General features: G+C 37.7%; 1 protein-coding gene across 1 annotated transcript in view; it reads left to right on the forward strand.

Annotated features, from left to right (window-relative positions):
• Positions 1 to 14,342, forward strand: part of LOC122792803 (rod cGMP-specific 3',5'-cyclic phosphodiesterase subunit beta-like) — an 897,069-nt gene that overhangs the window by 236,962 nt on the left and 645,765 nt on the right. The window contains exons 6-7 of the mRNA XM_044060372.1: positions 1,132 to 1,206; positions 4,254 to 4,318. Coding sequence (XP_043916307.1) covers positions 1,132 to 1,206; positions 4,254 to 4,318 — 140 coding nt within the window. The remainder of the gene's footprint in view (positions 1 to 1,131; positions 1,207 to 4,253; positions 4,319 to 14,342) is intronic.

The following is a 14,342-nucleotide window of genomic DNA, read 5'->3' on the forward strand; positions in this document are numbered from 1 at the left end:
TGTGGTTTACTACTTATTTAATTGATTTAATCTTTTACTGCTTAATTTGTTTTAACTAGTACAGCCCATTTATACTAATCTATGGTAACTTTGTTTGCTGTTGTTTTCACATATATTTGCATAGCTTGCATGCTTTACTGCAATGCCTTTTATCTAAACTCTGCACTTGACTGGATTGCCATTTTGCCTGAAACCTTGCACTATTTGTTAATTGTTATGCCTTCCTGATGTACTTTGTACCAGGGTTGTGACTGAAAGGGGTCATTTAAGAGGCTAGCGCCTCACACTTATTCCTTGATTATGAAGATTCCAGTACATTGACTTACAAAACAGATTAAAATAATTAGTTAGTGATGGCTGCATGAGGTCTTTTTACTGATGAGCCCCATTTCAATGGTTTTGATAACTAGATGCACAGAATACATCTCAGGTGTTGGGAGGATCCTGCTGTTTTATATACGTTCAGGATCTGATAAAAGAAAGTAATAGGTCTGAATAGCCTTCTGCAAAGAGCACCAGATCTAGCTACAAGTGTTGACAGAGTGACTTTAATGAAGTGATCAAGGTAAATCACATATAGTGTAGATTCTTATACACGTTTGGCCTATCTCTACATATACCATTTCCCACAGCCCTTTCCTCATATTGGGCTTTTTGTCGTCAGTGCTACAGCCATGTCCCCAACAACTTTTAACTGTAGCAAGGCCAGCTAACCCAGCAGTCTTCAGTTTAATTTTTAATGTAATATTTTCTTCTTGCCTTTTCCACAGAGCTCTGCTTGCCTTCCAGTTGAAACAGGTTCTGTACAGCTTGTAAATGAAAGGATCATCTCACGTTCTCACGATGAACATCACACCAGCTGTATAAACACTTCATGTTATCTTTTCCTACTGTAATAAAGAGAAGTTCAGAACAATGCATAGTCCTATCTGTATCCTTATTCAGGCCTGATGTCAACTCCTGAACATCCACTGTGGTGTCATGTAGCCATTCACAAATTGATTTCTTATTTCATTCAGTAGTATCCAGATGACTGTGTAACACAAATGGGTAGTTATTAAGTGTAATCTTGTTGAATTTTGTATGTACCATAAACAATGTGATTAATGATGAGATGAATACATTTTCTAGGAATTCTTTGATTTGTGGCCTGTACAGATGGGTGAAGTTGCACCTTACTCAGGACCTCGTACTCCAGATGGCAGAGTAAGTAATATGTACACATTATAGCTATTTTACAGTCTACAAATATTTAGCTATTTGACAGACTACTGATGATTAGTCCTTATTACTTTTTCTCTAAAATCACAGCACCATCTGTGAAGGATTACCTTCTACACTGGGAACCTAATGCTTCATTTTTCTGCATTTAAAATTGTGCTTGGATCTCGATTCTATTATGCCATGTGGATGGAATTCAGAAACACAAACTGCACTTTTGTTGCTCAATATATCTAAATCTGCTCCTCACTGTTTAAGTCTGGTATATATTAAGTAAGTCTGGTGCACTGAATATATATGTCACTTACACAAGTATGATCTTGCGACATAACAGGTACTTAATAACAGGACACTTACTCAAAAGTGTTCGGCTGTACCTAGTAGCAACGCCTTAACAGATCATGTAAGCAGACAAGTATGACTGACACACATATGGGATCAACATATCTCTCATTTGACATATTACTGAATATAATGCCCCTTTTGGTGCACACTTCTCAAAACATATCAGTCAATTTGAGAGGCCTCAGAGAGTTGTAACTCAACTAAAAAGACCTGTGGCCTCAAGACCCTCAATATCTGGACAGACTGGCAGCTCTCTCCATGTTCCTAGTCTCTTCTAGACTTCTTTGTAGTAGTGTGTTTAGCCTTTCCAGACAAGAAACACCCGACCTTCCTTGGCCTCCTATTCATTTGCAGATTGCAGTTGATTTGCAGAACAAATGGTTACCACTTAAAGAACTTAAACCTTCATCAACACATTAGCATGATAGTTTCATGCCCTATTGTTTCCTCTACCTCCAGAATAACCTTGTATATGTCAGAGTACTCCTGTGAGGTAAAACTCAGAACTGGACAGACAGCCACAGAGTCTTTCCTGGTCCATCTTATGTTGCCCTTCTTAAAGTTGCAGGGAACTACTGAATATTGGTTTATTGGCCAAGTTTGTAATGGTCTGCACACACTGATTGCCTAGTATTTACTTATGAATGTAAGAACCTATATAGGGACCAACATGATTAAAAAACTCTAATACACAGATTAAGATGGGTTATTTAGTGGTATAAAGGTCATTACACAGACCGCAAATACTCAAAAATATGTTTTGTGACTGCAAATGGTTACAAAGAAGTAAAGGAAGACTAAGTAAGGTGGAAGAAAAAGAATGATGGATTTAAAATGAGAACAGACACAAATATGACCCTATATGTGTCAGTGTTATTCTTTTGACTACAGGTAGGCCAAGGAGGTAAAGAACAAGATGGGGAGGAGCAGCAGCAGCCAGGATATGCAAACCCAGAAAAACATGATAGATCTTAATAGGCAGGAAACACATGAACAGTTGTCCACCATTTCTTCTTTTTCTGTAATGCAGCTGTGCTCTCTTCCTACAGACCAGTGCAAGCTAAGGCATTAATATTAATTTCATTCTATAGGGTCCATTGTTGGTTTGCACTAAAATATGCACCTTTATCAGGGGACACTCACACACTCCACAAGGAAGGGAAACTAGCCTTTGGCTGGATGTCAAACACCTTGGCTGTATTAACAAACTGGGTCAAAATAATAGATGTAAATTTCAGGACAGGTTTTTTTGTTGATTTCTACAATTAACTTTGTTAGAACATCTATGAGGGCTATACATACATGGCTGCATTCAGTTAGGATCAGCCAAGGTGGGCGTCCATGATTTGTGTGTATACCCCATGTGTGTGGCACAGAGCTATAGCAGATGGCCTATCAGTAACTTCATCTCTGTGTTCCTAAGGTTCCTTGTCTATCAGGATTTCTTAGATGACACTGGGCTTGTACATTCACATTTCTGCTATCCTTTTTTCTATTGCTTCCTGATCTCCTTATTTATGCAGCCATTCATAGTAACTCTACCAACATATATTTTAGAATATATACATGTCCACTGTGTTTTCAGCCTTCCTCTCTTACACTCGACCAATGTTTTCTTTACTGTGTAATCAACCTGAACTAGCAGTTACAGCAGTGTTTTGTATTTTTTGAGCAGCTACACCCTATAACTATCTCTACACCATGAAGTAAAACATTTAATTCTTGTTTTATATGGCCTTGAGTTATATGTTTGCCTATATACTCTATTCTATCTTTTATACTTACTGTTCACACTCATTTATAAGGGTATTTGATGAAGTGGTATGTTCTAAAGCCTTCTTCTGCAATAGTGTCACCTGTGCAGCTCACTTACATGCTGTTTAGCCAGAACACTGCCTCTGAATCCCTCATAGATATCAGTACACCACTGTAACTCACTTATAAACCATGAGAAAAGGTCATGTCTCAAAATATCTTATCAGTATCAGCATTACATCAGTGTAACACACTTACACAATGTGTACCATGCCTAAATAGTCCTCAAGTCTCACATTGGGTATCAGACTTGCACATTGTCTACTGATTTTCTGAATCCTATCCTATATGTCAATTTTATTTCTTTTGTGTATTCTCTGTAATTAAAATCATCTTAATTTCCTGCTTGCTGTAAATGGAACTTTTTTTTTTCTTTTGGCAACTAAAGAATATAGGTAATAAATATGCTAGAATTTTATATTTTATAGATATAAGACTAACAACACATGCTACATGTTTAAACAAAATTGTAGATCTTCTGGTTAACAAAACTGAATGTAAGAAGTGACCCAACACAAATTTTGAAAAGCTGCAGGCTGTATTCATATCAAATACATAAAGCTGACTTTACAGACTAGCCATGGCACAGCAAAATGTTGCTGTTTGACATCTAATTTCCCCTCAGTCATATTTTGTTGCTAGCTCATTGTGAGTACACAGTTCAGCCTGTGCTCTACAGAACTTGAGTAAATCACTGTGACAGTGAATTTGTGAAATTCCATAAGCATTACTATTGACACTTACTCTCCACTTAAGCACAGTACCATGACACACGTTAGAGGATGGGATATGTAGCTCTGCTTCTTAATTTTATTTCTTGTACATTGCATTGAGTTATACTAAATCTATATTTTATTACACTGTTTTTACAGGAAATAATATTTTACAAAGTCATTGATTATATACTCCATGGAAAAGAAGATATTAAAGTCATTCCGTAAGTTTCCTATAAGAAAAAGATGTCAGCAAATGTAACCTTTTTGTGTCAATTGATAACACAAAATGTGAATTAATAATTGTTTTATGTAGGTATGTATTTGTTTTTATGACATTTTACCTATTCTGCTGATTGCATGCAAGTTCAAGTCCTTTAACAACAGCTCACTGTCCCTTTTTTACATATTCTCTATAAATAAGTGAATGCTTGTGTAGTGCTACCATAACCTAACTAATCAAGAAACCTGCGCTCTTTCTGCTTTACCCACAGCCCTGATTTGTAGATGCTTAGTAATCGGTATTGTTTCTGGGAACCTGATATACATACACATGTAGAATTATGCAGAAAATACAAACTTCCCATCTCACTATGATAAATGCACTAGACTAGAATCTTTAATACATCTGCTCTGTTGGAGCATGATAATAAAACCCAGATTGTGATTCAGGTAACCCAAGTTCAATTATCTGTTCTGGTACCTGCTGGAGCTGGCAGGAGGGAGATGGGAGTGATGTAGCACAGCCAACTCACCTCTTTTTGGAGGCAAGGTGTGGGTGCACATGTCTGGGGTGCTTGATCCTATGGTGGAATCCTCTGTGGAAACTGGCTTTGAGGGTGGGGGGACAGGACAGTCTTGAGGATTTATATCATTTGCAGACTTTTTTTCTGTATTTGTTTGACTCCACTGTCTGCTTTACCATTGAGCCTCCAAAAATTGCACACCATCCCAGAATCCTTGGTGGAAGCGACCCTCAACCACATGAGATCTGCAGAGGATTCTTGTGCAGGGGAGGGGTATCATCTGGGCAGACACTGGAAGTTCTTTGTGTTCCTGCTGGCATTCTGGCTAGGAGAGCATTTTTTGTTTGTATTTTTAGCCTTAGCCCCACTGCCTGGTTAGTGACGTGCACACCTGTGTCACCACAGGGGTTTGCCTATGCTCCCTCATGGTGTGCAGGTGCACTCCTTCTCATGGGAAACAAAGCAAATACTGTTACTGGCAAGGGCAGCCACAGTGCATGCCCTTCCCAGCTGACTGCTGCTTTCAGTGCTATGTGCTACCATTGTTGTGCAATTCCAGGTTGGCAGATATAGTTGCGCAGGACCACCACCCTGCCTCACTGAATAGGTAGTAACCATCCTTTTCTGCCAGCATATCAGTCATAGTTAGGATTTTATTCCTGTTTCACTAGGCTATGTCACTTGCAGAAGTGAGCGACACACTCTTGATGACATCTATTGCATGCCAAACCCTGGAGCAGCTTAATAGGCTTAGGCACAAAAAGGGGGGGGGGCTCTACTATCAGAGATGAATGTGAAAAGGTATTGTTAAAGGAGAAATGCTTCAGACTCACTCATCTGTATGCTGCACATAAATATGGAATCGTCAAGAGTCTGCTGTGACACACAAAACATATCTTCCACTGTATACTGAAGGAAAAGGCTTCATGATGACTTGCAATAAGCTCATAACTGAATTCCCTAATTCATTAGTACATGACATTTCACCTTTAAGACAAAACAGACACCCATCTATTTCATTTGTTCATTATCTGCTTTTTAAATTTTAGCATGATGTTTCTCATTAAGTTCAATGGGCTATGTTAATTTATTTATTTAGTTTATTTATTTGCTTTTGTTTACTGGGAAAGTTTGTCTGGGAAGTGAAATGCCCATTTTCAACAGAGGCCCAGGGAGAAAAGCTCCAAAACAATGATTGAAATACATTTGTGATAATTCAAAAGAAAAACTGTCATCAAACATTAGTTGCAAAGTGTTTCAAAGCAATCTTGTCCTAGTTGCTTTTGAATAGGGCTTTAAGTTACTTTCTCCTGTTCTAAGCCAGGAAGCCACTTGATTCCTCAGAGCTTTTCTCCAAAATCTTTTACTGAAAACACACATCATTCGATTTATTAAATCTGATACAGGGTGATGTGAGTTACAAAACATTTAAAATATGATAGCTCTTTGATAGAGAATGGGCAATACACATCGGTGTTAGTTTCAAAGGTCTGTCTATAGATGCTAATTTTAGTCAAAGTCAAAATAAACTTTATTATCGTTTAGGACTACATAAGTGCAGCCTAAATGAAATTCTGAGAAGAAACTCACCAGACAGTACATAGGAAGCAAGAATAACAACAACATTATAACGTTTCAATTTAAAAAAAATATTCAATACAAGACCTGCAGAAAGATAAATAGATTAATAATAAAAGCAAAAAAACACTTGCCCCCCCCAGACAGTCATAAGAAGAATACTGTACATAACAGCATGACAGTGTAGGACTGCGCATGTTAAGATTGTCCTCCTCTGTTCACCTGCATCAGACAAACAGCAGGCAATTGCACATGAATAAGAAACTGTATTGCTACATCAAAGAATAAAAAAGATATTGCACACTTTTCAGCTGAGCAACATATTGTGAATGATTGCTGACTAAATAATTGGTGGCTGGTATCAGAGTTTATAAGTCTCAACACTGTTGGGTAGAAGCTGTTTAAGTATTTGGTGGTCCAGCAGCAGATATTCTGATATCTCTTGCCTCAAGACAGTTGTGTAAACCAGCCTTGTGCAGGGTGAGAGGGGTCACAAATTACTTTGGATGTACATTTAATGCTTCTTGCTGTGAAGAGATCTTGGATTGATGGTAAGTTTGTGCCCATGATTTTTTTGGCAACTTACACCACTCTCTGTAGTGTCTTTCTTTCTGCTATTGTACTGTTCCCAAACCAAGCTGTGAAGCTACTGGTGAGAATGTTCTTAACTGCTCCTCTGTAGAATGTGGTGAAAACAGTAGGTGGGAGCTTTGCTTTTGTGTGCCTTCTGAGAAAGTGGAGACGTTGTTGTGCTTTTTTTAACCAACTGTTTAGTGTTCACAGTCCGAGAGAGATCCTCTGAAATGTGTACCCCTAAAAACTTTGTAGATTTGGATCTTTCTACCTCCTCACCATTTATCATGAGTGGTAAGTGTGTTCCTGACCTTTTCCTGAAGTCTATAATGATCAATTTTGTTTTACTGAATTCAACACACTAGTCAATCAATGAATAGAACTTGTCTCTGTATGCTTTTTTACCCTCCCCTTTCATGAGGCCCACAATTGTATACTGCAGATTTTTGAAAAACAATGTTTTGTTTGCCCAAAATACAGCTGTTATGGTCAAACAAAGGGTTATATCTCTGTAAGTATGTAAGATAGAGCCATGACATCAGTGAGGGAATTGTTCTCCTGTTCAAGAGCTTTCCAATGATGTATGCCATGAGGGCATAGCATACTGTAGCATACTGCCATTTTTAGTATCGCTGAATCTGCACAAATTATGCATATAATAATATTTTAACACAGTATTTATCTATGAAACCATTTATATTAGCTGGCAATTATCAGTGGCATCTTTGGGTGCCTTAATGTTGATAAAATGTCCACACAGCTTTTATAAAATTAATGCAGTTATGAAAATATAGGTAATAGTCATAACTGCTTTACCAAAATAGCATTTATATCTCAGAATGTCTTTACATTACCAACCATGTTTTAATGTTTTTTTTTACTAACACACATTACTTGAATGCTCAACCCCAGCATGACAGCCTCTCACCCTATGTTTTTATTAAACATGGAAATATGTCCTATTGTTTCAAAACTTTTTATAAATACTCCATAACTCCAGCTCTGCACATCCCATGCTGACCATTTCAATGTCATGTGTGATGCCCATACCCTGGCCCAGCAATCAAGGAGCCTCAATCCTCACCACTAACACCAGTGAGGGGCTTGTCCTATAGGAGGAAAGGATAACAAATACACACAGTAAAGTGCAATTTCCCTTAAGAGCACACAGAGATCACAGTCAGTCCATGGCTGGTCGCTCCATTCCTCTCCATGTCCCCAATAAGACTCTCCACTGGCACAGCTATAGGGTCCAGATCTCAGCCTAGTGGGCAAGCTAAAACCTCAAGCACCCTCTCTGTCCAAGCAATTCTTCATGTCCTGCCCAAGTAGCTGACACACACACATACACACACACACACACACACACACACACACACACACACACACACACACACACACACACACAAACTTTGTATACTACACAGACACTCCTGGGGAAGGCTGGCACAGGTTCTCCAGCTGTGCCCCCTTTTCTCAGACTATACGGTAGTACCAGCTGTCACTATCCACTAATATTTATCAGCAACTCAAAAGGTCCTAAAAGGGTGTCCAATTATTACTGTGCAATATTATTATCCAATTGGTAGTATAGCCCAGGGCTAAAGCTATTGTAGTGGCCTTGTACAATTTTAGGAAAGGCATGCAAGTACTCTAAAGAGCTTAAATTATCTCTACCAAAACAGCCACAGTTGAAAGGATTTAAAAATATGTAATAACAAATAGTCAAAACACAACACAATACTTTTTACTACACAGTGCTAGTCAAGAGATCACAAATAAATACTTAAAATAATTCAGTAGTACAGTTCTGACATCACAGAAAAACACTTAGTCTGATCTTTCTAGTTTCTAGCTATTTCTAAGAGAAAACACAAGTCTAAGATAAATTTACATATAGAGCAAGACAGTGCTGATGAGTTGGATGGTCAAGACAAAAATGCTTAATGCTCTCTGATTCTCTCTGTTTTTAAAATCACATTCCTGGTTCACATTACATCATTCTTCGTACTTCTCTGGGTTACATTATATCATAATTTACGCTTCCCTGGGCTCCCAGGCTAACAGAAACTACATTTACATTCTTCACCTCTGGACAGAAACCAGAGTAATAAAAGACATTTATGCATGCAAATTCTGGCCATTAACTCTGGCCTTAAAACAACATACAGGATGCCTCACTCTAGACTTTCTGGCTCCGAGTTATAACATCAGAGGGTCACAACATGCTTTACTTGGTCAGTAGAGTGCACTGTTACATTTTTTTCAGTTCCACATGTGAGACTATTTTTACTATTTAAGACACAAGCCTGTAGTTTACATTAATATTTACAGATGACAAAATTATCTCCAAAATTCTATCTGGCTAGGCTGGCAGCCTTCTCCTGTCTTCACCCAATCTTCACATCATGCTTAATAAATCATATCAGCTTACAGATGCCACGTTGATGCCTAACTTTTATGTATGTACCTTTACCAGGACTTCAGAAATTAGACTTTAAATCACTGATAAGTAAACTCATTTTAGGAGTACAGGAATGTCTCCTGTGAAGATGAGTACATTCTTACAGGGTACACAGGAACTCTGCTTTCCTGATGAATATACTCTTGTAGGAAGTCATTTGCAAAGGTTTTTATAAATGCTGTTTCTAAATGGCTTTAAACTTTGGTGCTGAAGTAAATTATAATTGTTTTTCAATGACATATCATATTTTTGACATATTTTAGTAGCTTAGCGAGGGTTACATTAAAATGTCTTAATTTTATAGTTTAGGTATGTTTTATTAAGTTTAATTTTTAGGTAGTTTAGACAGAACTGGATTCCTCTTGCCAATAATGTTTTCTGACTAGATATTTGTGGTTACTGTTTTATTTTAGTTTCATTTATTTTTTTTTAATTTTCTTTACTGAAATAATTTTTAAATAGTCATTCGAGGAGGGTTAATATAAGTGGGCAGTGTTGTTTTAGGCATTCTGAATATTGTGTCTGCATAGTGTAAAAGTTACTATTTACATTGAAATTAATAGGAAAATGGTCAAAGCTTTAGATTATTTTGTTTAGCTTTTTAAGTTAAAGTTACTATAGGTTTGGGAGCTGTTTCAGGTGTCCCAATCAATTGAAAACACATTATAATACAATAATAGAATACTTTTACTTAAAATCAAGCTCACACCCCTGCATCTGTAAGTATACAATGAGATTGCAAAAGAGTACAGGAAAGAAAAATGCCTTTATCATATTGTTTTGCAGTAATGTAGCACTATACCCTTTATTTACATTTATTTTTATTCACATTTTTTGCAGGGTGAACAGGCCCCTCTGCACCTTCCTACAACCCTACAATATACTAACTGGTGGGTTGCACAACAAGTGGGGAAAAGGGCAAACTACCCATGACCACTGGCCTGCACTCTCTCTCTATAAATACCATGAGATCAGTTTCTCATAGTTCATAGGTTCATAGTTTATTACTAAGTTAAGTGCCCTTGCGAGCCATTTTAAGACTAGCCAATTATCCTTTGTGAGACTCAAACCCTGCACCTTGGGTTTGTAAGGAAAACACCTTAGCCATTAAGCCACCTTCCCAACCCCTCTCATGTCTCCCCTTCTCACATGATCAGTTGTGACACAGACAATGCCACTCAATTGAATGTGCAATCAATCAACTGAAAGTATCTCTAAAAAAAAAAAAAATATATATATATATATATATATATATATATATATATATATTTATTTTTACATTTGTTGACCGGGCTAGTCTAGCTGGATATATGTCCATTTTCAGTAGAGGCCCAGGGAGAAAAGCTCCAAGCACAAACAGTGACAAAATAAAATTATACAAGGACATGATAAAAGCACAATACAGAGGCAGCATTGTTCAACAGAACACTAAAAATTATAGACTATAAAAAATTTTAGTAAAAGTTATACTAAACAATATATCAAACACACTAGAAGCTATGAGCACAGTTCGGTTAAGAAAGAAAAAAGTTATATTAGATCGTCATGTTGAGAAGAAAAGAGTAATAATTAGTTTAGGAGGCATAGGTTAGAGGAATAGAGCAGGAAGGGGAAAAGGATATCAGTCTGGGTTAATACATGGACAAAGCCAATGAGTTTTCAGATGCTCTTTAAGATGTTTTTTAAAGAGGGAAGTTGAAGCAAGGGTTGATAGTTCAGAGGGAAGCTGATTCCAGTTTTTGCCTGCAGTGTTTGAGAAAAGTGAATCACCAGCTTTGTTGTTAGATTTAAAAGAGGAAACTAGAAGTTTATTAGCTGAGCAAAGTGTAGCTAGATTTTTATATGGTGAAATTAGATTAGTGAGGATAGGGGTGTTACTAGGGTGGTATAGGATCTTTTGAGTGAGGAGAAGTTGTTGACAGAGTATGTGGTTTTGCAATTCTAGCCATTCGAGTTGTTTGAGGTTTCTGCAGTGGTGAGTTTTGAAGGGGGAGCATGTGACAAATCTGGCTATGCTATTATAACAGGTAGAGAGTTTAGAGAGGTTATTTTTGGATAGGTTGGTATATATAACAGAGGCATAGAAGAGGGTAGAAATGAGGTGGGTCTGGGCAATAGTTTTCCTTGCAGAAGGGGTAAGGAAGGGTTTAATTCTATAGAGGGTACCAAGTTTTTTGTTAACAGACTTTATGGTGGAGTTGATGTGGTCATCATAGCTAAGTCGATTATCAATTGTTGCACCTAGTACGCAGGTTGTGGTATCTGGGGTTATGTTGGTGCCATTGTTGGAGGTTATAGAGAAGAATGGACTAGGTAATTTATGAGTTGGAGTAAAAATGAGTAGTTTAGTTTTTTGGGGTTGAGGAGGAGGCAGTGTTGCATAAACCAGTTTTCAACATTATGGAAAACGGTTTGGGTGAGGGAGTGGAGAGAGGCTATATTCTTGGCTGCACAGATTAAGGTGGAGTCGTCTGCATACTGAATGCAGGTGGCTTGAGGTATATTCATGTGTAGATTGTTGATAAATAAGGAAAAGAGTAGGGGACCTAAGATGGAGCCTTGGGGTACTCCAATATTTACTGGGAGTAGTGAAGACAGATTGTTATGCCAAAGCACTGCTTGCTGTCTATTTTCAAGATAAGACCTGAACCATTGTATAGCTTGAGGATCAAGAGAATGGGCCTTTAGTTTCTCTAGAAGTAAGTTATGGTTAACCATATCAAAGGCTTTTGACAGGTCAATAAATAGTGCAGAGGAAAAAGAGTTGTTGTTCCGGTTTTTGTTTATAGAGTCGGTAAAGGATAAGAGTGCAGTCGATGTGCTATGGAATGGTCTAAAGCCATGTTGGCAGTTTGCTAGTAGATTATTTTGTAGTAAGTGGTTAAGTAGTTGTTTGTGAATACATTTTTCCATTATCTGAGCTAATGGGGAGAGTAAAGCAATGGGGCAAAAGTTAGAAAGCTCTTTAGAAGGTCCACCTTTATGTAGAGGGATGATGTGGGATACTTTCCATAAAGTAGGGATTTTGCCTTCTGAGATAGTTCTGTTAATAAGGATAGAGAGGGGGAAATCTATGGCTTTTGCAGCAATTTGGAGGTATTCAAATGGGAGATGGTCAGCAGAAGGTGTGCAAGGTTTCAATTTTTGAAGTAGCTTACAGATGAGAGATGTAGGTACAGGTTGGATTTGAAAGGTAGGAGATGAGGTTATGGAGTTCTTTAGTGGGGAAGAAGTGAAGGGTGGTAAAGAATTGGCTAGGGTTTGAATGGCTTCTGTGAAGTAGCAATTAAAGGCATCATGGATTTGGTTGGAGTTTTCATTGTTGAAACCAGCTGGGTCTGGAGTAGTAGGTGACCTGGCTGAAGAAGTTTGTTTATTCTTGACCAAAATTTTTGAGGTGTTTGATGACTGGTTTGTTGTAGGTGAAGGTAGTAGTCTTTTTTGTCTCTAAGAATATCCTTTTTGATGGCATTTCTTAGCTGTTTAAAGAGGAGGTGATCTGATGGACATTTGGTAGCTCTCCATTTAGCCCAGATTTTATTTTTGAGGAGTATCTTTTGCCTAGTTTGTTTTGTGAGCCATGGTGCAGGTTTGGTTCTTATTCTAGTGGAGCGATATGGTGCATGGTAGTCAAGGATTTTAAGAAAGTTAGTATTAAAGTAGGTGACAGCCTCATCGAGTTCAAGATGGGTTAGTGGTGACCAGTCACATGCTTGTAATTCATTTTGGAAGCTGTCTGGATTGAAGAATTTTTTTAAGCGGGAGGTTTTGATATTGTGAGTATTTGGAATGCGGATTTTTTGTCTAATGATATAGGTAAGCATATGGTCACTGATATCATCAGGAAGGGTTCCTGGAGTGTAAGTTTCATGGTGGCTATTAATAAGGATCCAGTCTAGAGTGGTTTCTTTACTGCTAGGTTTATGGATTCTAGTTGGAGTTGTTATTAACTGTGTGAATCCGAAGAGGTTTATGTGATTAGTAGGGTTAGAAGAACTGCAAGTGGACCAGTTGATGGTAAAATCACCTAGTACTATTGTCTCTTGGGGTAGTTGGGTGGAGAGGTTACTAAGTAGGTTTTCTAGAGTATTGGTATTATTACCTGGGGGGAGATACATACAAATTAGATAAATAGATTTGGAGTTATTAATTAGGAGTTTGATAAATAGATGTTCAGATTTGGTATCTAATAATTGAGGTATGTTAAAGGGTGAAATTTGGAGATTAGATTTATAGAGAATGGCTATACCTCCACCTTTTTTAATTTTTACGGTCACTTCTAAGGATGTTGTAGCCAGGAGGGATAATTTCCTGGTCTAGAGTGGATGGTTTTAGCCAAGTTTCTGTGAAACATAGAATGTCAAATTTGTGGATTTCAAGGAGAGCATGTAGGTGGGAAATTTTATTGTTGATACTTCTAATGTTAAGGTGAGCTATCAAGAGGGAACTAGATGGTTTTGTTATTGTAGAAACCATTGGCACTGTTAATTTGTCAAGGCTATTGGTGTGGTCAGTGTTGGGGCCAGGGTTAGGATGAATATCACCATCTAGTAAGGGGTGCTGCTGGGGGCAGTATAAAGCTTTTGGGAGTTTATAGAGATTAATCAAAGTTTTTCTGGTATGAAAGTAGATAATGTGGGTTGCTCTATGATATTTTGGTAGTATATAGTTGGAGGTACTTGTTATGTTACTGTGGTTAAGGAAGCATGTGAAAGAGGATGGTAAAGTTTGTGTGATGAAATGGTTATGTGCAGGTAGAGTATGATCTTCATACTAGGTGAGTGAATAAGGTATGGTAAGACTGGCTATTGTGGTAGTTAAGAGTAGTAGGTTGTGAACAGAGTTTTATTTATTGGGGCCATAGTAACAAATAGCATTTAGTAGGGA

Source organism: Protopterus annectens, chromosome 2.part0 (assembly GCF_019279795.1).
Source record: "Protopterus annectens isolate FY-2018-M chromosome 2.part0, PAN1.0, whole genome shotgun sequence".
In the NCBI taxonomy this organism is placed as follows: domain Eukaryota; kingdom Metazoa; phylum Chordata; order Ceratodontiformes; family Protopteridae; genus Protopterus; species Protopterus annectens.